Source organism: Nyctereutes procyonoides, unplaced genomic scaffold (genome assembly GCF_905146905.1).
Source record: "Nyctereutes procyonoides isolate TBG_1078 unplaced genomic scaffold, NYPRO_anot_genome, whole genome shotgun sequence".
Classification (NCBI taxonomy): Eukaryota; Metazoa; Chordata; class Mammalia; order Carnivora; family Canidae; genus Nyctereutes; species Nyctereutes procyonoides.
The window spans coordinates 61,144,488-61,164,258 of record NW_026575135.1 but is presented as its reverse complement, the minus strand read 5'-3'; the positions used below and the strand labels follow the sequence as shown (position 1 = coordinate 61,164,258).

At 41.0% G+C, this 19,771-nt stretch overlaps 1 protein-coding gene across 7 annotated transcripts in view; it reads right to left on the bottom strand.

Annotated features, from left to right (window-relative positions):
- Positions 1-19,771, bottom strand: part of CEP120 (centrosomal protein 120) — a 168,237-nt gene that overhangs the window by 94,659 nt on the left and 53,807 nt on the right. For 4 of the 7 annotated variants that reach the window (XM_055302048.1, XM_055302045.1, XM_055302046.1 and 1 more), the window contains 5 exons: positions 14,622-14,778; positions 13,121-13,235; positions 9,988-10,129; positions 4,706-4,854; positions 198-395 (listed from right to left, as the gene is read on the bottom strand). In XM_055302048.1, the coding sequence (XP_055158023.1) occupies positions 198-395; positions 4,706-4,854; positions 9,988-10,129; positions 13,121-13,235; positions 14,622-14,778 (761 nt within the window). Of the gene's footprint in view, positions 1-197; positions 396-4,705; positions 4,855-9,987; positions 10,130-13,120; positions 13,236-14,621; positions 14,779-18,703; positions 18,782-19,026; positions 19,195-19,771 lie in introns of those variants that run through there. The other 3 variants (XM_055302043.1, XM_055302044.1, XM_055302042.1) reach the window with 2 other exon arrangements.

Sequence of the window (19,771 nt, the reverse complement as noted above, 5' to 3'; positions counted from 1 at the left end):
AATAACTAGGCAAAAGAGTCTATCTCCTAAAACTCAGAAATAACAGTTATGCTAGGACTTGGCAAGTCAGGATAATTGTAAGAAATTAAAAGATGTGGCAGAAAGGTGACCTTCACTACCGAAGTAAGAGTTTACATACCTCTCTAAACCTTAAGAAAATCATCTCTAATAAAAAACCAATTTTCTGCAGTACTTACCTGTAGTTTAGACTGAAGAGCCAGGTAAATACGAAGAATTTCTAGGCTGCTACGTATTCGAACAGATGCTCTCTCTGGCTCAAAGTTTGGGTTGATCAAATCATTGAAGGGTTCATTTGTAACATCATTTCCCAGCAAAGAATAATAAAAGAAAAACTCAGGCTGTCTTTCTGGAAGTTTCATGGTACATGGAATTAACTAAGCATTTAAGGAAAAAAGAAAAGAGTATTAATTTGTAAACCACTATACATGCTTATGCATGTCTGACAAATTCCCAATATTGGCTCAAATGCTGATTTTTTAAAATTTCAAAGTCTTAAAATTCATCACTCAAAATTTCTAAGTCTCTGAAAAATTATTATGAAATAACTAGTTTGATTAATTTTTCTAGATTCACCATAGGAAAGCCCAGAGACAAAACTATTTTTAGAGATTTCAGTAATTTTCAAGTTTACTTTTCATTCAAATGATCCATGAGTGAGTACATGACAGTTCTTTTAGAAGAAAGTGGTCAAGTATCTTAAACTGAGCTTTCTTGCTTTTCACATACTTTATTTCAACGAATTCTTACTCTGCCACCCTCTTCATAGATATGTGGAGGGTTCTAAACAACCTTAATCCAAGCTATTTAATGTAACACCACTTAATCCAGGCCTTTGAGGAAAAAAAAAATTCCTAGTCACTCTGTCAAAACTGATAAACCTATAAATTAACAGTTTGAACACTACAGGAAACATCCTTCTGCTGCATTCCTAAAGCTTGTAGTTTCAGGGCCACATATGGCAAAGCCATGAATTCTTAGCCCATAAAATACAAAATACCTAACAGATCTTAAGTGTTCACTAGCACTGTTGTTAAAAGTAACACTTGCTGTATTCAGCAAGAGGAGATGGTTAAAATATACTTTAGTTATAGGGCTGCTAGACAGTGATATCCTGACACGACAGCTATCTAAGACATATTTTAGGCCAAGCAAAGTTACAGGGCAGCTTGTATAGTTCATGAAAATGAAAGAATTAGCTACTTAAACAGCCCCACATTCTGTATATAGTAAATATTCAATAAAGTCATTTGTTTTGTGTAAAGTAACACGGTAGATACTCAACAGCTATTGTTTCATATAAGGTATATTTTTATACATAAAGTTAATGTTTACTTTAACCCCAAACATTAAACTGTATTTGAGTAGGTTTTAATCAAGTAGATTTATAGAGAGAGCCAGCACTTATACAAGTACAACTGTTAAGAGCAGATTCTGGATTAAGCCCCCATTCCTGGTTCCATTAATGGCTTACTGTGAAGCTTTGGACAAATTACTCTATCACTCTCTATCTCCATCTTCATTTCTTTTAGAGTTGTTGGAAGGATTAAAAGACAGAATACATGTTCATTTGTACAACTCTACCACTCAGCACAGCGTCAGCTGTTATACAAATGGGAAAATATCTGAGGCAAAAATATAGTACCCTTACCAGTGATTATTTCTCAATTTATTTAGACAAGACTTTGATTTCTTCCATAATCAGAAAGCAATAAAAATTTTTAAGATTTTTTAAGACTAAAGATAGCCCTTAGATATTTCAATTTATTTAATTTCAAGTAATTCCCAGAGAAAAGACTCTCTTAAAAATCCTTTAACATTCCTGTATTTAAAAAGTAGGTTTTTTTTTTTTTTAAACCCTCAACGTTTAGTATCTAAGGAGGAGGAATGTAAGATTATCACCATCCAGTCTTCCGGCTCCTAATTCATTCCTCCATTCTGTAACTTGAGAGCATCATGTTCTACTGAAAAGGTGTTTTTTGCTAGTTTGTTACTAGATGCTTCCTACACTACCTTTCACTAGCCTGAGGAGAAAAAAAAACTAAATGGCTAACTTATAATACCCTTGGCTTGTTTTTAAATAATGACAACAGCAAACGGTACATATTATAACAGTAGCAAAAGATGAACACACTGTTGGACTTAATTTTTCCTGTTTTTTTTTTAATTACTGTGAAATACACATACCAGAACATGTACCATTCTAACCATTAAAAAGCATGCATGTAACAATGAGCATGTTCACAAAGTCATAGTGCACTGGTCACCGATCTGGCTCCAGAACACTCTAATCATCTCCAGGACAAACACTTAACCATGAAGCAGCCAGTCTCGATTCACTCCTTTCTCCAGTCCCAGGAAACCATACATCTGGTTTTGGGCTCTATGGATTCACATATTTTAGTATATTCCATATAACTGCAATCAGACATCATGTCACCTTTTGTATCTGGCTTCTTTCACTCAGCATGTGTTCAACATTTGTCCACAATGTGGCATACGTCAGTACCCCATTCCGTTAGAGTTTTGTAATATTCCAGTGTACAGATATACATGGTATTTGGTTTATTCATTCATGCACTGATGGACATCTGGGTTGCTTCCACCTTTTAGATACTATGAATACTGCTATGAACATTCCTGTGAAGTTTATTTGAATACCTGTTTTCAGTTCTTTTGACACTGAATTGGTAATTGCGCTGGCTGTTTCGAGGAAGCTTTTTAGCTTAATTTTTAGCAGAACATGCCGACAGCCAGTTATCAATCTGGTTTTTGAGATTTTTAAAAAACTAAACTGAGTGATTTTCCCAATAAGGGGACACTATATCACCAAGAATTGTTTTAGTTGTGAATTCAAGAGGTCAATTACTCCCAATAAGCTTTTATCGTACAAATACAGTTTCACACATACCAACTATATGGTACATATTTTGGTTATGTTATTTCATCCTTCATGCTGGGCAAAGCTGGTATTACCATTATCCTACTACCGAGAAAACTTAAGCCTCAGAAAGGTTATACTGCCTAAGTTAATGGAGCCAGCTAGTAGGTAGTAAGTAGTAAGAAAGACAACCTGTGCAAATCCAACTTACTCCAAAACTGCTCAAGAAGGAAGAGAGGTTAATACTGAAACAAGAGAATATGCAAAATGACCACATGTCCAGAAATACCTAGGTCATTTACTTGGCTACAGACCTTTCTAAGACTTGGTTTTCTGATCTTGACAATAAAATTAATATCCCCTTAAGTTGTGGTAAGACTCAACATAGTAGTTAGTATAATGCCTATTTCACAGAACAGGACAACAATAAGTGATGATAAATTATGCCTCCTCAGAAAGTTGAAAAAAATTAAAGTGGTAATGTAAAATGCCTCACATCTAGTTACTAATACAAGAGTTAGTAGCCTCATTATTTGTGTAGTCTTATGTGGTTAATGAAAAGACAGTGGACATCTAGCCTCCCACCCTCTGAGTCAGAAAGGCATATTAAGGTAAAGCCAATCTATAAGCAGGGCTTTAATGAAAAAAAGGGAAACTGATGGAGAAAGGAAAAGCATGAATTTGGTATGACAAAATTATAAGTATTTCCTAATATATATTTCATATATATATGGGGGGGGAGTGTGACAGTCACTTACAAGTACTTTGCTTATAAATGTGGACTGTGTGCGAGCTTTGTACCTCTAAAAAAGTTAATACTATGGTAAAAATTTAAGTCATAAGCCATATTCTCTATTTTTGAAAATATTAATTTATTTCAGCTGCTGCAGACCAACCTATCATTGAAAAAACTGGGTTTGATCCTGAAAAAAGATGATGGAATAACAGCTCATTTTGTGTTGAGCCATTTTTGCAAAGGAGGCAACGTTGGCATAGGTCCTGTGCATACCCACAGTTCTTGCTGAAGGCACCAAGCTCACAAGGCCCAGACCACTTTCCCCCAATGCCTCTTCCCAGGGTTGCTTATGCAGCTGGTAACCTCGAGGGATTAGGTCAAGTGTCTTCCTGGACAGATACCAGGACCACTTACAATTAAAGTGGTATATTCCCCAGGTTCTATGCTGCTCAGCTCTGATACAAACCCGCTCTGTGTGGAGCAGCCACCCGAGCACCTGTGTGTCACCCCTTGAGACACGGGTTAACAAAAACAGCAGGCAATACGAAGATGTTCATGTTGCTTGCTGTGCTGAGAGTAATACAGTCTTTAGTCTCTGACTAAAGAATCTTTTGTCTTCTGGCATCATCCAAGAAGCAGTAATTGGCTAATGTGTTAGTTTGTAAATAAGGTAAAACCTAATCCCAGATGATACCTATTAAAGTATGACTGAGACCAAGGGTTTCCAACATTGCACAATTTTAAAAAGTCAATTTTTCAATACTTTGAAAAATATCCTTTCTGGCCAGTCCTTATAGTGCCACACAGTACAACAGGAAATAGTGTTTACGGATGGTCTTTCTTATAAATTCTAAGATTTCACTTATTCTCTTACTAATAAATTCATACCAATTTACTCTTTTCTTTAGGCAGAAATGCTTTCTGATGTGAATGAAAACATTTTCCTACGTTATCTTTTAAAAGAAAAAAGTCCACTCACAATTTGCCTTTTAATACCTAAAAAGCAAATTAAAAAAAAAAAAAAGTCAATATTTTCAGTTGTGAATTACTAATCAGAAGAAAAGTCTCACCTGCTCCAGTTGGGTGGCAAATGCAATGGTCACCGACATAATGAAGGAGTCAGTGCAATATTCTGCCGGTCCAATCTGGTGGTAGCCTCCCTCCTCATTCAGCACTGCCACAATGTCCTTTGGGTCTAGTCTAGATAGGCTGGCAGGTACTTTAAAGGGAAAACGCAATTAAACTACATTATGGTTTGCTATAAAACCACCTTAAGATTTTGACAGCTGGTTGAGCTTTGTATTTTGCTTGGCAGTTTTCATGGATATAGTTAGTACCTCAGTAAGGTTTCCTTTTATTTATTTACTTTTTTAAACACACTCTCCAGGAGATCCCTGGGTGGCTCAGCGGTTTGGCGCCTGCCTTTGTTTAGCCCAGGGCGCGATCCTGGAGTCCCAGGATCGAGTCCCACGTCGGGCTTCCAGCATGGAGCCCGCTGCTCCCTCCTCCTGTGTCTCTGCCTCTCTCTCAATCTCTGGGTCTATCATGAATAAATAAATAAACAAATAAATAAATCTTTAGAAAAAAAAAATAAATGCTGAGTGAACTAAATCAGACAAGGACAAACAGTGTATGTTCTCATTCATTTGGGGAATATAAATAATAGTGAAAGGGAATATAAGGGAAGGGAGAAGAAATGTGTGGGAAGTATCAGAAAGGGAGACAGAACATAAAGACTCCTAACTCTGAGAAACGAACTAGGGGTGGTGGAAGGGGAGGAGGGCGGGGGGTGGGGTGAGTGGGTGACAGGCACTGAGGGGGACACCTGACGGGATGAGCACTGGGTGTTATTCTGTATGTTGGTAAGTTGAACACCAATAAAAAATTAATTTATTAAAAAAAAGAAAAAATAAAATAAACACACTCTCCAAAGAAACCTTATTTAACCACCATTTTCTTTCTGCACATAAAATCCTTATTTCCAAATACATTAACATTTTAATTTAATAAACCACAGGGAAGAGGCATCACAGGTTTCCCAAAGAAGTCGATCTAAACTAGGAACTGAAAAGTCAGCCCAACCTGGCTAAGAAGAGAAAGGTGAATGAACAGATAATAAGGGAGTAGAAAATGTGTTCCAGGGATCCCTGGGTGGCGCAGCGGTTTGGCGCCTGCCTTTGGCCCAGGGCACGATCCTGGAGACCAGGGATCGAATCCCACGTCGGGCTCCCAGTGCATGGAGCCTGCTTCTCCCTCTGCCTGTGTCTCTGCCTCTCTCTCTCTCTCTGTGACTATCATAAGTAAATAAAAATTAAAAAAGAAAAAAAAAAAGAAAATGTGTTCCAAGCAGAAGGAACTGCACTACAAAGCCTGGGAAGAGAAAGCATGTGGTTGGAGAAATGAGGTGTGTGTGCAGTGCTGGATCACTGGGTGAGGACTCACACACAGGAAGATGTGGAGCAGACACCTGATCATACAGCCTTCCTGCAGGTCATGCTCAAAGACTAGGACAGTTTTCTAAGAAGAAGAAGAAACCATGAAACAATTTTGAGAAGTGATATAATGCACACCTCAGATATACGCACACCCCATCCTATTTTGCAGCCAGAGCAATTACACCTTTGGCTTGAAAATCAGTTTAAAACTAAATGTTGGTGATCCCTGGGTGGCTCAGCAGTTTGACACCTGCCTTCAGCCCAGGGCATGATCCTGGAGTCCCGAGATTGAGTCCCACATCAGGCTTCCTGCATGGAGCCTGCTTCTCCTCTGTGTTCTGTCTCTCTCTCTCTCTCTCTCTCTGTGTGTGTGTCTCATGAATAAATAAATAAAATCTTAAAAACAAAAACACAAGTGTTTCCTAAGTATCCGGGCTGCTGAAAGGACAGCTGTGACTCTGATGAGGGGACTGGGGGGGGGGGTGCGGGGGCAGGTGGTGTGGCACACAGGGTTAACCCAAAAGAAACAAACTTACTGCAGCACTGGCTAAAAATAGCACAATGGTTAGTTAGGTGCAGAGACACTCCAACAACACAGACCAAAGGTTCCAATCCCAAATCCGGCATTTACTAGTTTTATGGGGAAACTATATGATCTCTTTCAGTTCCCATTTTTAATTTTGCAAAGCTTTTATAATGTTTTTCAGAAGAACAAATTAAATAATGGAAGTAAAGCACTTAGCACAGCCCGTGACAAGCACTTAAATAAAGACAGCCATGAAATAGCATGATCAGCAGAGATTAGAAATTAAAAGAGTAACTATGACAGATCTCCCTTTATCAGGGAGTTATAAAACTTGAAGGTGTCAGTGTGAATATACACTGTTCACTCAATATAAGGCTAAACACAGATATCAAGGTATATATGTATGGGGTGCTGGTGCATGTATATATATCCATTATTTCTGTATATATGTGTGAATATGTATACATTCATGAACCACCTCCCTCACATTTTCCACAGGAAGGCACCGGGAGCAGAACACCCCGGTAGCAATTGGCATACCTTTTACCTGGACCTTGACTCCTAAACATCCTTCTTTACTAAAAGGAAGCAAGGCTCCCTAAACATTAATACCTGCATTCAGGGCTGAGACAGGGCAAGAACAAAATAAGTCTGTACCATCTTCCTATGCCAGAAACCAAGGAAAAGCTCAAAGAATTATGGAGAGACAGGCTAAAGAAAACAGCAGCAGCTTGAAGGGGCTCTGCTTGCACACATCTGGGAGAAACAATAGTAAGTATTTTAGCCCATTACACAAAAAGAACACCATTAAGTCCAAATTTATACAATATACGTAAATTGAAGATTTGATAAGGAAAGAGTAATTTCATAATTTTTAACAATGTATCACCAAATATTAGTTACTTAAGAAAAAAAGATACTAAGTTTACATTTGAGAACACATACTACTTTAATCAAGTAACCAGTGTGAGTATCATCATATCATCAGTAATGGGACAAATCAAAAATTGCACGCAACTTGCTAAGATGCAATGAGAAGAGAGCACCACTTCTGTGGTACTCCTGCCACAGATGTATGACCTAGATCGGATAGGCTCATCCAAAGACTGAGGCTCAATCACAGAAAGCTCCCCATCTCCCCACACCTCACCTCTATGTTACTGAAGGCCCATTTTCTTCTTACCCCATAGATCATGTCCACTCTTCAACAAAAAGTGACAAGGTATATTAAAAAGCAAAACAAAACCAAAAATCCAAGCTTCTATCTCAGGAAAAGAGAAAAAGAGCAGCAAATTTTTGCAACTTAAATTCAAAGCCAGCAGAGGGAGAGAAATAATAAAAACTAGAGCTAAAATCACTGAAACTGAAAACAGGAAGTCAATGAAGAAAATCCAAGAAAACAACAGCTGGCTCTCCAAAAACATCAATGAAACCATTAAGCACATAGCCAATGTTATTAAGAGAAAGGGAGAGAAAAACATAAATTATCATCTCAAGTAAGGGACCTCACTACAGATTCCATGGACATTAAAAGGATACTGAAGGAATACTATGAGGACAATTTTATACCCACAAATTCAATAACCCATATGAAATGGACCAATTTCCCTAAAAGACACAGTCTGCCCAAACTCATACAATCTCAATATACCTGTATCATTTAATGAAATTGAATCAATAATAGCTTTACAAAACAGAAAGCACCACATCCTGATGACTTCACTGGTGAATTCTAGCAAACATTCAAGGAAAAAATACCAATTCTCTGTAATCTTTTTCAGGTGATAGAAGCAGAGGAAATAATTCCCAACTTGTACTATGAGCATTACCCTGATGTCAAAACCAGAAAAAGATTACATGAAAACAGAACACTATCTCTCATTAATATACATGCACAGATTCTCAACAAAATATTAGTCAACTGAATGTAACTATGTCTATGAAGAACTATACGCCACAACCAAATGCGAGTTTTTTCAGGTATGAAAGTTTTTAGTTCAACATTGGAAAATCTGTTACTATTAATCACATCAAAAGGCTGATGAGGAAAAACCACATGATGGTATAAAAGATGAAGAAAAAGCATGTGACAAAGTTCAATACTAGATATTAATAAAACACCCTAAGCAAACTACAAATAGAAAGTAACTTCCAAAAAAAAAAAAAAAGTAACTTCCTCAACTTGATAAAGAACATTCATAAAAACCCTACAGAAACAAAGCAAGGGCATCTTCTTTCATCAGTGTTTTTAGTATCATACTGCAAGTCCTGGCTAATACAGTAAGATAAATGAAGGAAACAAAGGCACGGCAAGCAGGAATAAAGATATAAAACTGTCTTTGTTGGCAGATGATGCAAAATATATTTCTAGCAGAATCAGATCTATAAATACACCAACAACAAACTGATGGTTGCTGAGGGTAGGAGTAGAGGGAAGGGCAAAATGAGTGAGGAAGAGTGGGAGGTACTGGTCTGCAGTAATGGGACATGACAAGGAAATCACAGGGATGAAAGGTACAGCAAAGGGAATCCAGTGATGGTACTCTGAAAGCCCTGAATGGTAACAGAGGGTATCTACATGTGTGGTGAGCACAGCATAAGGAAGAGACTAGTCAAATCACCATGCACACTTGAAACTAATGGAACATTTATGTCAGCTATACTTCAATTAAAAAAACAAAACAAAACAGAGTTGGGGGAGAAGGGGGTAGAGCAGACAACTTTTGGAGCAGTCAAACTATTCTGTAGGATACTACAATTGCAGATGTGTCTCATTACACCTCTGTCCAAACAGACTATGAATTGCCAGAAATAAATCTTACTATAAACTATGAACTTTGGGTGATAGTAATTTGTTAAGGTAGGTCTGTCAATTTTACCAACCGCCCTCTCTGGTGAGGGATGCTGATGGTGGGGAGGTTGTGTGGCCAGGGAGATCAGGGTATATAGCAACACTATACTTTCCATTCCATTTTGCTGTAAATCTCAAAATGCTCTATAAAAAGAATGTTTATTAGTTAAAAAAAAAATTATGAAGGTCCTGTTAACAAGTAAGGGATGAGAAAACAGTATAAGTTTTTGGCTCTCCTGCATTCATCCCAGGAAGAAAATCTTCCTCAATGTTAAATTTTTAATAAAACAGAATTCTGCTTTCTTCAGTTACATACCAAATGAAGAAAGGAAAATCCTGCTCTCTTTCTACATTTTGTAAACAAGAGCTCAGAGCAGGAAGTGTCGCGTGGTTAACAGCATCACTACACCTGTCTGGTGCACTAGAGTAACATCAGTTTACACTCCTGCATGTGTTTCCCTATCATACACTCCACATTCCCCAAGTCTTAGTCCACAGTTCCAACTTTTTCAGAGATGTCTTTAGGGATGATGCACAGACCTTTTCCATCTCGAGGGGGAGCTCCTTTAGCTTTAAAACTATCCACTGGTGCCTTTGTATCTGTTTCCAAAGCAATGCTTATCTGGATCTCAGCCTTAAATTTGGTGTATTTATTACTCAACAACTGGTACCACTTTGGAGCCTGCAGAGGAAAAAAAACACAAACATCTCAATAATGAACAGGGCATCGACGAGAGTAGGCAACATTCTCTAAGGTTCCAAATATATTTCCCGTAGTTCCTCAGTACTTTCTCCTCTTTTAAAATATCTTTCACATTTTCATCCAAAGAATTTCATCCTGCTTATTAGGAAGCTAACTGAACTTCCTCTTGAAACCAGAAGTGTACACTACCAACTTTCCACACCCCTAAGCCCTAATTTTCCACTTTTTCCAGCATATGCCTGCATATCCCATTTCTGCTGTTCTGCATGTATCAAATGAGGGAAAAGGAAAGTTGGTGTTAACAAAAGACACTAGCAGGATGCCTGGGTAGCTCAGTGGTTGAGCGTCTGCCTTTGGCTCAGGTCATGATCCTGAGGTTCTGGGATCAAGTCCCAGAACCTGCTTCTCCCTTTGCCTATGTTTCTGCCTCTCTCTCTCTCTCATAAATAAATAAATAACATTTTTTTAAAAAGATACTAGCAAAACAGTAAAGCAGACACCTGAGGTAGTTTTGGGTTATGAACCATGTACCTGACTGCAATACAAAGGCTTTCTCATAGAATCAAACAGCCTGGATTACCTCAACACCCTCACCAGAGTAACTTTGAGAAATTCTAGTACTCAAGCCAGCCTGAGGGTCATGGCCCAGGACCACCAGTTTCATTCCTGGCAGAGCATCAATGCAATCAATGGAAACAGTGTTCTTACTCTAACCACTGTTATATAAATCCGCAGGAACTGGTGCTTATACAGAAAGCCCAAAACCAAAAGCTGCTGTCTTGTATCAAGTTTTCGTTTGATAAATTAAAGAGGACTAACTAGGCCATAGCCTTTAAAATCTACACCCAAGGTTTTTTAAAAGCAAAAACTCAGTCTCTTGATGTATTCTCTATGATAGATATTTTATCATTTTAAGTATAAGCTTGAAAAAGAATTTTAGCAACTTAAAGAATTTATGATATATTTTTCCGTTACATAAGTCAGAAAAACAAATCTGAGCTTTTCTGTGTTGATGTTCATTTATAGAGAATCAATTTATTTTGAACTTCATAGGTTCTACTCACCAATTCAAGTATTTCTGCTAATAAACAGGAGAGAATAAGCAAGACAACATTTGGTTTTCCTAAAATTCTTAATTCTGAAACATTTCTCCTTAACCCTAATAGTGATAAAAAGCAAACATGACGACAAAGTGCCCTATGGGACCAGAGGTAAGGGGTAAGGAGGAGGAAAGCCCAAAGCATTTACAGGCAAGACCACCTCAGTATCCTCCCCTCAAGAGAATTTACCTCCTCCATAACCAAAGCCACTGCAGAAGTGTCCTGTGCAAGTTGTAGTAAAGCTAATCAAGTGAATCAGGGACAAAATCATGATTGAGGAGCTAAGATTCAAGAAAGAAAACCTTTTCCAGAACCCGAGCGCAGAGGGCTGAGGAATAGTACCCCAGGAGGGAGGAGAAAAAGATTATCTTGTGAAACATTTTAAAATTTCAGCTTTTGAAGGATTCCAAATTTGGGCTAAGCTACTTGACTCATTTGTAAATATCATGGCCACCAGTAGTGAAAATGTTGGTAACAGATCAATGTTTCTTGACAGAATTCTTTTTTTTAAAAGATTTAATTTATTTATTATTTATTTATTTATGGGGGGGGGGCAGAGACAGGAGGAAGGAGAAGCAGGCTCCATGCCAGGAGTCTGACGTGGGACTCGATCCCGGGACTCCAGGATCGCACCCCAGGCCAAAGGCAGGCGTTAAACCGCTGAGCCACCCAGGGATCCCCTCTTGACAGAATTCTAATTCAGGATTCCTACCAAGAATAAAGGATGTAATGAGCACTGGGTGTTAATCGCAACTGATAAATTACTGAAAAAATGGTATCTGAAACTAATAATGTATGATATGTTGGCTAACTGAATTTAAATAAAAAAAAAAGGACTTCAAAAACAAGTTTTTAATTGTTTTCTCTTAAAAGAGTTGTGACAAAAGTAATAAAAATTGAAAGTAAAGCATTTCCAAAGTAACATAAAAAAACGTTAGAGAGATTTTAAATAGATGAAAGAAACATCTTCAGTAACAGAAAGCACTGATCTAGGAATCAAACCCTGAATTCTTTCCCCTTCTCTGTGTGTGTGTTCCTGTGTATGTGTGTGTTGGGGGGGGGGGGGTTACTGTTAACATCACCTAAGTGCATTGCAGTAAGTTTATTCATTCCGACTGCTACAGGAGCAATTCAAGGAGCAGGAAGCAGGGAAACCAATGAGATGGCTACTACCACAGCCATAGTTAAGAAAGGAGAGTGGCGGGCAGCCCGGGTGGCTCAGTGGTTTAGCACCGCCTTCAGCCCAGGGCGTCATTCTGGAGACCCGGGATCAAGTCCCACATCAGGCTCCCTGCATGGAGCCTGCTTCTCCCTCTGCCTGTGTCTCTGCCTCTCTCTCTCTCTCTCTCTCATGAATAAATAAATAAAATCTTTAAAAAAAGAAAGAAAGAAAGGACAGTGGCTAAGGCTGGGATCGAGACAGTGAAAATGTAGAATAGTAGCTGGATCGGGGTGGCTGGAAAGGGGTGCATGATGGCCTGAAAAGCGAGGTGTGGAGGAAGACTCCTGAACTTGGAGCTTGCATGCCTGGAAGAAGAGCAGGGATCATTTACTGAAGGGAAGAACAATGCAAGAGGTTTACCAATCAAAGCAAAGCTCAGCAGGTGAACGTGCTAAGCTCCAGGTAAGAGTATCGTGACCATATGTTTGAGCTCACAGAGAGTCTCCTTTGGGAAAAATAGTTCTAGGTTAAAGAAATGACCAAAAGACCAGGATTTTCTAAATCAAATTTATCAACCGAAAGATAAGAAGTGCCATCCAGGCTCAACCCTCCACCTTTCAGGTCCAATACTCCCTGTCCTTTCCATCAATTTAGCATCTACCACAAATTGACAACACAATCAGTAACAAAACATCAAAAGGCTAGTACCTGCTTTGTTTCTTGAGCAGTTCTTAAGTCTAGAACAATGTAACCTATAGTTTCCTTGGCTGAAGATACAGGATCCAAGGCAAAACACTGCAGTTTGATAGGAGTACGTTGCAACCTGTAAAGTAACAATTTACATTAGAGATAAAGTAGCTTCTGTTTAATATTGAACTGATGTTCTGTTAGCTTTGAAAAAGCTGCCCCCTACTATTAGGACAATTATAATTTTGTTGGATAACTGAAAACTATATTTTCTGAAATATTCTTCAACTGATCCCAACTATTAATTACACCCATTTATCTTTATACCAAGTAATATTCAAAGACTGATTTCAAAATATTTTCCTCCTACTGTCACACACACATAAAACTACAAATACAAATAAATATTTAAAGCTCTCTTTGTCACTATAATAATGAAATAAACTTAGGAATTAATTACCATAAAATCACAAACTATTCCAGAAGCCACTGAAAACAAAACTGTGATCTCCTCTAAGAATTTATTATCCTCTCAAATCCAACAAATTTAGTCATAGAAAAAAAGAAATTTCTCCTGACGTTCATTTTTGAACTTTGCAATTTTACTTGTTCTAGTCCTAGGTCATAGCAAGGAGTGAAGTCATTCTGTGTTTCCCAGAAAAATATTTTTTCAATGCTTTTTAAAATACAAGTATCTGTACTCTTGCCTGTTTCCAGTCATCTGAGTTCAAGAAATAAGACATTCTAACTTTAAGCTTGTTTTATGTCCTGATACCCAATGTTTATATGTCTAAAATCAAGTATAAAATATATTAGAGTATTTTTTTTTAAAGATTTTATTTATTTATTCATGAGAGACAGAGAGAGAGAGAGAGAGAGAGAGAGAGAGAGAGAGGCAGAGACACAGGCAGAGGGACAAGCAGGCTCCATGCAGGGAGCCTGATGTCGGACTCAATCCTGGGTCTCCAGGATCTGCGCCTGGACTAAAGGCGGCACTAAACTGCCGAGCCACCCAGGCTGCCCTATATTAGAGTCTTTTATGTAATTACTATATACATATATCTATATGTCCTTGGCAGGTCAAGTATATATAACAAATGAAGTAATAGAAATTACAATGAGTTCCAACCCTCATTAATATTGACTAGGCATCATTACAGAATATCTATCTATTCCCTTCTATAACATCTATTCTCTCAGACATCAGAAAAACTAGATGTAGCAGTTAGAGATGCAGGCTCTAGAGGTCAAATGGCTGGGCTCTACAGCCAACCAGCTAACTTATGACAAGTTACTTACCTTTTGAGGCCTAACTCGTAATGGGGAGGAAATCCTAACACCCACTTCATAGGGCTGTTCTGATGCTCAAATGAATTATTACTACAAAGTACTTTGAAAATCTGGCACATTACAAAACTACTAAACAGGTATTATCATTGTTACTATAATCTAATAGGATATAAATTTATTCATCTCTAGGAGCCTGAAACACAGAGTAGGAGGAACTGAGAACAGCAGTCACCTGTGCTGATGAAGGGCCTTCCTGTCAATCTCCCAGGCTAACTCTGTAGCAAATTCTGGCTGGTCAGTGTGGTCCACAGGGTCGGTAGCCAACTGTTCTCCATCAAACTTTGCTTCCACTACAAGCATATGCTTTGGACGCTTGGGGAAATGGCGACCTGGAATTAAAAGACTATAAGGATTAATCAGAAGCATACAACCATCAAAATATGATCTTTTTTTATTTTTTTTTCAAATATGATCTTTTAAGCACATTTTAAAAACTGATCTACATCAGGAGTTGTTGACTTCTATATTCCACTAATTACTTACTAAACATGTAAAAATTCATGATTCACAACAAACGAATCAAAGTGAAAGCTACAATTTGTAAACTAGTCCTTCTCAAACATCAACATGCACAGGAATCACCTGGTGACCCTGCTAAAATGTATATCCTGGTTCACTAGGTCTAGGATGGGCCTGAGAGGCTGCATTTTTAACAAGATCCCATCTGAGGTCAATGCTATTGTCCTTGATTTGTCCTCTGAGCAGCAAAGATCTCAAATGCCAACGTAGTATTAAACAATTAAAAATGTGATTTCACTATTTTAGGTATCACTATACCAGCAGTGAATATGGAGCAATGAAGTTGTCAGGAGAGTTGGGAAATAATCAAGTTAGCAAAAAAAAAAAAAAAAAAAAGACAATCTGTTTCTTAATTTGCCTAAATACTCAGCAAATAGGCCAGGGAAAAAGAGACACAGGTTTCTTTACAGATTCATTCAAATCTCAAGGACAACGTTGCAAATGATCAAAAGGAATAAAATATTCTGTCTACACATCATTTTCCACTGGTACTGCCTGCTCCATTCCTTCCCTGTTTACTGAAGGCACATCAGAGTCAGGTATTAATTATGACAAAGGCTGGGATACAGAGTACTTGCCCTTAAGGAATTGAGGGTCTAGTGGAAAGAGAAACTGAAAACACTGCAAACATTCAACCTGTTTACAGGTCTGGTGAGGCATATTTTGGTGAGATGAGCGTTGACCACTGTTAAATAAATACATCCCAGCTGCTACTCACCCTGGTACAAGCTACTTTGTAAGGAAGAGGTCAGAGAGATCTTGACTGCAATCCTGTGACTTTCAACCTGAAGCTCTCATTTGAAACTCCCCATCTAGATGTCTTACCACATGTGGCTCAGCTCTCCCAATTAGCAGTCACAGAGGCCTCTCCCTGCACTCATTTTGAGCCGCTCTAAAAGATCACTGGCTTACCCAGATGAATTTCATCGATGTCAAAAAACCTGTATTTTCAGTCACACTTTCATAACTAAAAGCACCAACTAGCCTTAGAACAGAGAATATGTACTGGAATGAACAGGTGCCTGTCTCATTCCAAAGACAATACTCCGAGAACAGAAACCTTGTCTTATTCATCCTTGGAATCAGCAGGTGCCCCAGTTTCGCTCATGGTAGAAACCTCATCATTTTCTTTTGAATAAAGGGCATTTCTAGAGCTAAAGTCAAGAAACCATAGGTAGCTCAATTTAACTAAGGAGCTGGAAATATATGAACATATGACAGGAGAGGAGGTAAAGCTGAAAAAGTAGGCAAGAGATGTATCACAAAGGGCCATGAATCCCGTTCTAAAAAGTAGAGACATTATCCCTTAGGACACTGAAGGATCTTAAGACAATAAGATTTGCATTTCAAAACAATTACCCTAGTGATAAGAACAGCAGACGTTCTCTGAAAAAGAAAAAAAAAAACCCATTCATGAAACAGACTACTGAAGAGATCACTACATTAGATTAGGTGGATAATGAGGACCTCAAAGCAGGGCACTCACAGTGGAAAATTATTCATTTACCAGTTTACACAAAGCACCTAGTATTATTTTAAAAATAAATCTAACAAAACTTGGTGACCATTTGGAAGGTGGGGATAGAGAAAGTGGGGATCTCCTACCCAGGGAGATAAGGACTCTCAGGTTCTGGGCTTGTGGCAACAACACAGTTACAATGATGGATGGAAACACAAACAAAAGGCACACACGCCAGTGGTAGCTATGTTTGTGGCAACACCTAACTGACATCCCTGAATCCAAGTTCTCTTCCCTGCAACACGCTACTAAACTTGCAAATAATGTACTTCTACTTAGGAATATGGACGACTCCCTCTTTTTTAGAGCATGAACTCTAAACTCCTTAGCTGTCAAAATCCTCCAGGGTCTATTCACTCCAGCTACACAAGCTTATTTTACCAGAATATTCCTCAGTGTTCACCTCCCTTGACCCCGGGCATCCTACAGACCTCTCCACCACTCCATCCACCATACCCACTCCATCGCTGCTGGCCTGGGTAATCTAATTGCCAGCAAGGACTTTCTTTCAACCTTACTTAACACTCACGGCCCTTAAGCACATCATACCAACTCATCCCCAAAACCAATGTTTACAGCCCACATCCAGTGTTTTTAATATTCTACCGCCTCCCAACATACTGTGTCCTGCAACTGAATTTGATCTCCCCAAGAAGACAGACTACTACATCCTTGAAGGGAGAGACAGCGCACGCCTTTTATTTCAGTTTCCTCCTTTGCCCAGCAGGGATCAAGTAGCAAGTCCAAAAGCTTTTACTGACCAAATGACAAGGGGATTTCAATCCTCTGTCTTTAAACAATAAGTAACCTAACAGTTTAAAATGCCCCAAGAGAAACGAACTAGGGGAGGTGGAAGGGGAGGTGGGCGGGGGGTGGGGGTGACTGGGTGGCGGGCACTGAGGTGGGCACTTGACAGGATGAGCACTGGGTGTTATTCTGTATGTTGACAAATTGAACACCAATAAAAAATAAATTTATTTTAAAAATAAAAATAAAATGCCTCAAGAGTTTACAGTTTCTGGTAAGCTTTCTGATCCAAAACTCACTATGACTCATTCACTTTCATCCTCCAAATCATGCCAGGCCTCCACAAAAAACCTCCACTGGGTGCTTAAAAAAAAAAAAGTCGGGCAGCCTGTGTGGCTCAGTGGCGTAGCGCCACCTTCGGTCCCAGGTGTGGTCCTGGAGCCCCGGGATTGAGTCCCACGTCATGCATGGAATGGAGCCTGCTTCTCCCTCTGCCTGTGTCTGTGTCTCTCTCTCGCTGTGTCTCTCTCATGAATGAATAAATAAAATTAAAAAAAAAAAAAGTCCAGCCATCCCTCTGGTCCACTCCAGATGACTTGTCATTGTTACTCATCACCTGTCCTCCATCTATCTACCAATTCTTATGTCCTCCACTTTCCGGCAACCTACTTTCCAACCACACTGAATTTAAGCAATTGCACAATACGCCTTGTTTTTCCATACCTGGAGTTTTCTTGGCTCTTCCCTTTGCATGAAAAGCCCTCCTTTCCTCCCCTTTGACACCTATCTAATCATCCCTTAGGACCCAAATCAGTATCACTTGCGCTGGGAAATCATCCCCAGAGCTTGTCTTTCCTTCTTCCACACCCTGAAAAATGCACATTTCTGCACGCTGACCTTTTAGGACTGGGGCTCTCCTATCCTTCCATTCCCAGCACAGTGCCTAAAACACTCCAAAAGCCTCCCATAATCAAATGTCAGGTGTTCAACAAGCCAAACCTCGAGGCCCGTATGACAGTCTGGACAACTCCAGACCTCTAGGACCCCGATCAAGGCTTGTAAAGGGGAACAGCCTCTGCAGTACTGCAGGAAACCTGTATTTGCCTCAAAGTTCTCGCAAATGGCTTGACCAGGGGCCGCTGAACAGGACGTGCTCTGCAGGCACACTAAGCTCACATGGAAAAGGCAACTACATGCTGCTTCGGATGGAAATCGTTTTTCCTACACTCTCCGGGGCTCCGACCGCTCACGTTAAACATCACCTACCCCTAACAGCGCTCACACTCCCTTGAGATCACTCTTAAATCAATCGCCTCGCGGACCGAACTAACTAAAACTGTGAGCAAGAGCCAGGAGCGCGCGGAAGCCCAGAGGACCAGGTTCTCGAGGCTCACAAGGCCTCGGCCGCACGCCGCTCTGCGAGAACTCGGGAAGCTGCAGCTGCAAAGGCAAAGCCCCGGGCCGCTCACCTTCCAGGATGGACACGACGATGAGCAGCTGGTCGGACTTGGAGACCATGGTCGCGGCGGGCGGCCCGCAGGCGGGGTCTGCTCGGGGAAGAGGGACCCGGGTGAGGGGCGGCAGGCCCGCGACCAGCCCCGGGGCCCCCGGCGGGGCTCCCACCGCCCGCTCCGCGCTCCCCGACCCCTACCCCGACCCCGACCCCGACCCCGACCCCGGGCCGCCGGCGCAGCCCGAGCCCTGCCCCGACTCAGGCCAACGCCACGGCCACGGCCACGGCCACGGCCGCGCGGCCCGTCCGCGGGGGGAGGCGAGCCCGCCGCCGGAGGACCTTTTGCCGCCTGCGTTGCCGCTTTTCAAACGCCCGGGCAGCCGCCGCGGCAGCCGCCGCGCCCCGCTTCCGCCTAGCAACCGGGTCCGCAGGCCCAGCGCCGGGGAAGCCTGGAGGACAAAGGGTGATAGAGACCAGGGCGGCGGCAGCTAGAACGCCCCTCAGCCGGCTTCGCCTCCGGCCCTTTTAAGCCCTGATCCACAGCCCCAGGGAGAAGCCGCGTCCACGGCCCCACAGCGCCCCCTGCTGGCCGGCCGGGGGAAGGCGGGCGCCTCGGCGGGGCCCGAAGGCGCAGGCGCACTGCCGCGGCGAGCGCTTCCGGCAGGGACCGTAGTGCTGTGAGTCTGCGCTTCGCCCCCCCCGCCACTCCCTGGGGGGAAAGGGGCGGATTGGAGAACGCGCGGGCACGCAGGCGCACGCACAACCCTCGCCGAGCTCCCCAGCGTCACTACTGCTCGAAACTCAGATCACAGAGTGACTAACAACCTCAGTCTGAACGGAGGAAGCCGCAAATGGTACTCGCGCCGCACCATAAAAGTCCGCGTTTTGAAAACAAGTAGCGTCGCTACGGCAATCACTGTAGCTGCTGGCGGTGACGCAGGCTCCCCGAGAATTTCCTGGAAAACACTGTCACGTGGCCAGGGAAATTAAAAAGTACAGGTTCCAGGGTCGGCTGACAACCGGGGAACCGCAAGGAAACAAAGCCTCGCGCCCCGCCCCGCCCCGCCCCCACGGCCTTCGGGCT